At 45.4% G+C, this 6,729-nt stretch overlaps 1 protein-coding gene across 1 annotated transcript in view; it reads right to left on the bottom strand.

The window, feature by feature from the left end:
- Positions 1–970: 970 nt before the first annotated feature.
- Positions 971–6,729, bottom strand: part of LOC139057122 (uncharacterized) — a 50,055-nt gene continuing 44,296 nt past the window's right edge. The window contains exon 18 of the mRNA XM_070534896.1: positions 971–1,179. Coding sequence (XP_070390997.1) covers positions 1,001–1,179 — 179 coding nt within the window. The 3' untranslated portion in view covers positions 971–1,000. The remainder of the gene's footprint in view (positions 1,180–6,729) is intronic.

Here is a 6,729-nt window from a genome sequence, read left to right as displayed (position 1 = left end):
ATTGAAATAGGCCTTAACTTCAACTTACACTAGTCGTCTTGTTTGGTAACTCTTAAAACTGAAACACCTTCAAGCTTGAAGTAGCACAACACACAGGACAACAGGAAACAGCACGAGCCCTTTCGGCGCTGTTTTGAGCACTGTGCTATTCTTGACAATGCTGCGCCAACCGGTGCGTGCTTCTCCACTCGTATACGCTATTCAAGCGTAAACACTACACACAAAAGTCAACACATAAGCATGAAAATTCTAGAGTCCGACACACGATACACCAGCAAAACAAAGGGCGCTTCGTAAAGAAACGGTGACCTTTGCCAGACCACCTTAATCTCTTGTGGATAGCTGCTTTGTACAGATAAAACGACTGAAAAAAATATTTTAAAAAAAACATAAGTGCTATCGGTAACAGTAAGGAAGCTTCTTTGCACCACGAACGGTTATTAATACTTCAAATCAATATCCTCACGGAGACTATGCAGTAAAAGCTAAATTACAATCCTAATGTTCTTATTTTGCTCATTTACTGAACTTTATTCCACTAGGCAAACGCAATAAACAAAGGAAAAATAGAGAAATTCTTTCAATGACGCATGTCAAATTATTCAAGTGACATTTCAGTCTACGCCCACTATTATCATTTAGGTTTACACATTTATTTCCCCTCATTTTTATTTATCTCTGCATTGACCGGCTTTATAGACGCCACCACTGGTCACTTATGTGGCCCTATAGCCGAAAGTTATGAGACTTCTGATTAAAGTCTCCGAACTTATTTCTTTATGTCTGAAGTGGAAGTCGAAGTCGAGTTTATTTACATCGCCTCCTATAACTGTTTTGATGCCTAAGTAAAATACTTTGACTTTGACTAAGTGACTAGTTGAAAGTACAAGTTAAAAATGAAAATGAAATGAAGATGACAAATCAGATTCACCAGTAACATTTAATGGAATCTTTCCTACAGTTTCTCACGAAACCTTCAAAGCAATGCCGCTAGAAATATTCAACGTGAGATGAAACGCAAGGCTTGCGCGTCGTTCGGCGCGGAGATGAGGACCTGCTGAATATCGAAAGAGACTGTAGTGCCCTGCTTCGGAAGCACCTTGAACTTTTGGAGCACCGTGGTCACGTATAGGAAAATTTCCATAAGAGCCAGCGATTCACCTGGGCACGCGCGTCTTCCTGTAACGAGGAGAGAAGGCACAGTGATGCTTTAAGTGCATATTGAAGTCAGCTTGCCATTCCCACAGATATCCATATACCATCGGTATAGCCCGGTAAATGGAAGCAAAAGCCAATGCACGGTTGGCATTTGCTTTTGCTTCCATATACCGGTGGCACGTTGGATGTGAGAAAACGTTCAATTTCCGAGCGATTAGTGACAGCAGTGAGCAAAACGCTGCAGCGCTATTTTGTTCACGTGCACAAGTGCGCCATTCTGTTCACGTGCAATGGTGCTTTTCTGGAAATATATAAAAACAAACCAAACTCATTAAATAAAAAAAATAATATATGATGTTTTACGTGCCAAAACCGCGATCCGGTTATGAGGCATGCCGTAGTTGGGGGCTTCGGAAATTTGGACCACCTACGGTTCTTTAACGTGAACCTAAATCTAAATACACGAATGTTTTCTCATTTCACTCCCATCGAAATTCGGCCGCCGTGGCCGGGATTCGATCCCGCAACCTCGTGCTCAGGAGCCCATAGTAGAACCTATGACATTTCATTTCCCGCTTTTCGTTATCAATTTTTGAAAATTCCTTTTAAGACAATCAAGCCCTATCGAAATTGCGCTTCCAATAATCACTAGAACTTAACTTTCTCTCTCTGAAATGCAATAAATTTCATTAAAATCGGCCAATGGTTATCTCCGAAAACCGTTTCTGCGTTGTACATGTATTTCAATAGGCTGCATGGGAGTTCGGCCAGAGTTAAAGCTTCCTCTTAAAGGGTCCCTGAAACAGTTCGGACAAACTTTGTAGGAGCGTAGGGTACAGCTAAAGTTAATCATTCACACCCCAATTTGTGTGAAGCGTCTCATATTAGAAGAGCTACGGAGGAATGCAAGTTACCCTCCTCCACAGCCATGCATTTCTCCTCAACTCGTTCGCCAATTGATCTGGGCTAAGCTCCGCCTTCACTAGATCTGCGTCGGGACGGGACGCCGTCTCGTCCACTTCCGGTTGTCTTGGAGCCAGCGCGAGAAGCCTCTCCAACCTCTCCGCCAGCCGCCTGGCAGTCGATCCCAAGCGAGAGCTATCGAAGCAGCATACGTTGCGAACGTTCTGTTGTAGCGCCGAGCTTGTACGGTATTCCGGTAACCACAGAGGAGCTGCGCGTTTTGACGGATGGGTGGAGGCGTAAACTAAAGCCCCCTCACGATACGTACTATTGCTGTGATGGAGCTTTAGCGTAGACCATACGTGAGCGGCCCGATCGGCCTAGGCGGTCCAACAACCTGGTGGCGCACAGCTTACCAAGCCAAACAAAGAGCTAATATCACTGTAACCAAGTGTAAAACATTTTAAACATTAAGAAAAACATGTTCACGATTACGCTCCTGCCAAGATTTTACGCCAGCAGCAAAGTAGAATTCACCTCGTTATTGTTATATTAGTTCTTTGTTTGCTTGAGCTCTGTGCCACCAGATGGCTGCACCATGAAGACCATTCACGTTTGGAGAGGATAGGATAGGAATAAACTTTATTTGTAACTCCGTTCATATCGTGGAACGCGCAAGCCCAGTCCGCTTGCGCTTATGTTTACCCGAATACCGGACATGTGATAACGATCTATTGAGGTAGTAATCCTCCAGTGCAAATAGGCGGCCGCAAGCACGCTCATTCTGGCACGGGTCGGATACTGACAGCCAGGTGCGCTGTAGAGCCACTCCGCTCGTCTGCGGCCTTGCAGAGGGACCCGGTGTCGCAGCTTTACGTGTTGCCAATTGCTGCGTTTGCAGCCCACAACGTAACAAGAGGAACCATGGTGCTCGCGAAAACAAAGATCGACACTAACACTGAGCGCTGAGCTCTCTTCAGCATGGAGCATGTTATAACACAGGCAGGCTGCACTTGCTGTGTGCTGGAAATTCTTGTGTATAGTGATAAATTGTCCTTGTGCATCCTCTTTCTGTTACTTTCTTTTTTATAGAAGCAAATTAACATTCCAACTATTACGAACAACATTTGTTCGCCATAAAGTTGAAAAAATTATCGGTTGTGAACCCTTGGCAAATTAACCGGAGAGCTCGCCCTACTGGCATCATATGCCCCTTCGCATCACCTGGTCAGGGGCGACTGAAAACTCAGCCGTGTGGCGCGCTGCGATCGGTAGCGGTGTATATTTTTAAAACCTTATAATAAATTACACGTTTTATGCAGAAAACTTAGTTGCGTCAATTAATGATCACAAGGACCTGTGATAACGACTTAGTACGTTTGTAAAGTACCTTCAAGATCGCGGTCACCGCAAGGCTAGAGGCCTTAGGCATGCATAACACGATCGAGGAGCTCCTGGACGCTCACCACACAGCCCAAGTCCGTCGTCTCTCGCTAACCCCGGCTGGCCGCACAGTCCTCCGGAAGCTCAGTCTCGAGGCTATCCCCGAAATTACAGAGTACGTTACGATTCCTCGAAAGGTGAGGGGGCATATTTATGCCCCACCTCTACCCCGCAACATGGACCCCGAGTTCCATCAGGGCCGTCGGCAGGCCCGTAGTGAAGCCATTTGGCGACGCTATGGCTCGCACAATGGAGTGGTCTACACAGACGCAGCCAGACACCCTCGCGGCGACCTCATGACTGCGGTGGTAGCTGATCACAACGGAGGACTGCTAGAACATACAACAATCACGGCTGGCCGAGTGGTGGAAGCGGAGGAAACCGCGATTGCCATGGCCATGCATGCGGACGCAAATACCGTCATCAGCGACAGCAAGCAGGCCATCGGCAATTTCGTCCGTGGTAGAATTTGCAAACAGGCGTACCATGTCCTCACACGACGCCCCCTAAGCGGCTTGAAAACCCTCGTGTGGACCCCCGCTCACGCGTCTGTGCCCGGCAACGCGTCGGCTCACAGTTTGGCTCGAGATCTCGCGCGCCGAGCCTCGTCCGCGGATGCGGACGGCGTGAATGAGGAGGAGACACACGAGGAACCCTGCGAGACTTATTATGAAATAGCCCATCGGTATCGCTTGAGGCGTCGCGCGCTCCCACCACCGGCCAAGCAACTCGACAAAACGCTAGCGGTCGCGTTTCGGCGACTTCAGACAAATACATACCCACACCCAAAATACATTAACAAAATCACAGGGGGCAGGGAAAGCGACAAATGTAGGCTCTGTTCAGAAACAGGAACACTCACACACATAATATGGGAATGCACCTCGCTCCCGTTCTCTCATCCCCCCGTCAGCAGCGAGACTGACTGGACAGCCTGGCTCAGTTCCGGGGACGTCGACCGACAATTGGAACTGGTGGACTGGGCGGAAAAGGCCAAGCAGGCCCAGGGCCTTACTTGAGCCCTAGCGCTCAGCCACGTCCCTCTTTATCCTTCCCCCTTTCAATAAAGTTTATCACCACCACCTTCAAGATCACTTCAGAGTCCATTTAACTGATCTTACGTTCCACCTCGATGTTACTTTGCTTTATGTAATCGAGAGTTGGACGGAAGCCCGTCTTGTTGGGATGAGACATGACAAAGAAAGACGTCTTGTCTTTAAGTTTTACTTAGTCGGTGTACGGCTGTCTTTGTCATACTTTGCTTTATCTATTAATTGCTTATTTCTGCGTACAATTTAACACATGTTTCTCTAACTGTCCCCCCTACGATAATGCTTTCGAGCTGACATAGCTAGGTATTCTGTAAATAAATAAAAAAATGAATAAATATAATAAGCCCGCACTTATCAAATAGATCAAACAAACGTGAGATCGCCATTTCTAACTTTATTCTTCTTCTCTATCTCACGGCTCCCTCTGATGTTCTCCGACTTCGCTTTCGGCACCCTTCATTAAATAAATAAATAAATAAATAAATAAATAAATAAATAAATAAATAAGAGTACCAGGCTGAACGCCCAGACTGTGGAAATATTCAGCTTTCTTTCAATCCTTAAACGTTTGATGCTGACTGTACGCTTGACAGAGGAATAAATCAATGGCTTTCAGCTGCTCTAGTTGGCTCATACATTCCGGGAATTCAACAAACATTTATTTTAACAAAATCAGCCATCTGTCGCCTTCTTTGCGTGTTGTCGAGATAAGCGTCTGCTGAACTCAGGGAGAGAAGTCAACTTTACAAATATAGCAAAAAGGATAATGCGACATCTCTATGAGAGGGAAACAACAATTAACAGGGTTGTCACAAATTCTTTCGTTCCTAAATCAAGCCATTTATGAAGAGGCGAAGTACGTTGCCGTTGCATACAAAGCATTATTCTGTTCGTTCTAGCAAAATTAAAATTGGTCTGCTGTCCAAGGCCTAAATTCTGATCAGTTATCTTGATTTAGTTCGCTCTCAACTTCGTTTCGACAACTTCACGTTCCAAAGATTTATGCGTGTGGACTACACCTAGCGTTTTCGCAGTGCCTCTCGCTGCTGTGGCATTCGAACTATGCTTAACACCAGACCACGTATGTACCACCTGCACACGGAATGTAAGATATGCGCTTTAGCTTTCCACCTGCAAATATTAAGAAATGTGTTTCTTGATCCCAGCGGGACAACATCAATTAGAATCTAAATTTATCACACTAATGTGTCAAACGCTTGCTAAATTCAGCATTTCTACTGTACTGAAATTCTTACCATATCGACCGGTTTTAACGTTGCAGTTTATTCCGTTCTTCAGTTGTGCTCATTTCAAGTTAACTTGTAGTCTCTTAAAGGACTACTGGGACTTGTGTTGAAATTTGGTGCAGTTCTACCATACGCTCATAGCAAATGAAAGGATGGCATTTGGCTAGTGTGAAGGCTAAGAAATATAAGATATTTTATATTGATGCTATAGTTGGTGGTGGGGAGAGGGGGGGGGGGGGGCAGGCCATACGTTGGACCTGCAGTCATCGGCATCATTGTGAAGTCCTGACACACACAGAAATTCGCTAACGCCATGCAGCAATAACAATAACTAAAATAACATTCGTCATAACAAAAAATAATGAGGGCTGCGCTCGCGCGTGATAGCCACAAGGATCGCATCAAGCAAGAGATGACGTCATGACACTGCGCCAAGACGTCATGCTGCATCCACTCCTGCGTACCAAATTCTGAAACTGATTCTTAAGAAGAAAAAGAAAACAGTGGATGTTCTGAATTATTCAGGACCCTATGACGCTTGTCAGTATGTTTTATAGGGTCGACATAGGGCTTGAAGCTTCACTTACAGAGGGAAAAGAAACTCAATACATGATAAGTCGAAATGGCACTGCAGTACTTATTTAACGTCGAAGAGAGAGAGAGAGAGAGAAAAGGCTCGGATGTTAACCAGAAGGAAGTCTCTCGTTTGATAACCTGCACGTTGATTGTAGAAGAGGGGGTTGTAAAGAAGGGAGTAGGAAAGAGCGGAAATAAAAAGAGGAAGTAGTATAGGCGTTAACTAAGTCTCGTGGATCGCAAATATCATAACAATGCTTAGATGTAGAGTCCTGTCAACGTAGGACGATTATGTCGTCCGGCAGAGGTTAGTCGTCGAAGTTGTTTAAATTGTGCGCAATGCTCGCTTT

Source organism: Dermacentor albipictus, chromosome 3 (genome assembly GCF_038994185.2).
Source record: "Dermacentor albipictus isolate Rhodes 1998 colony chromosome 3, USDA_Dalb.pri_finalv2, whole genome shotgun sequence".
Lineage (NCBI taxonomy): Eukaryota > Metazoa > Arthropoda > Arachnida > Ixodida > Ixodidae > Dermacentor > Dermacentor albipictus.
Note: the sequence above shows the minus strand (reverse complement) of the source record. Positions and strands in the feature narration are given on the sequence as shown.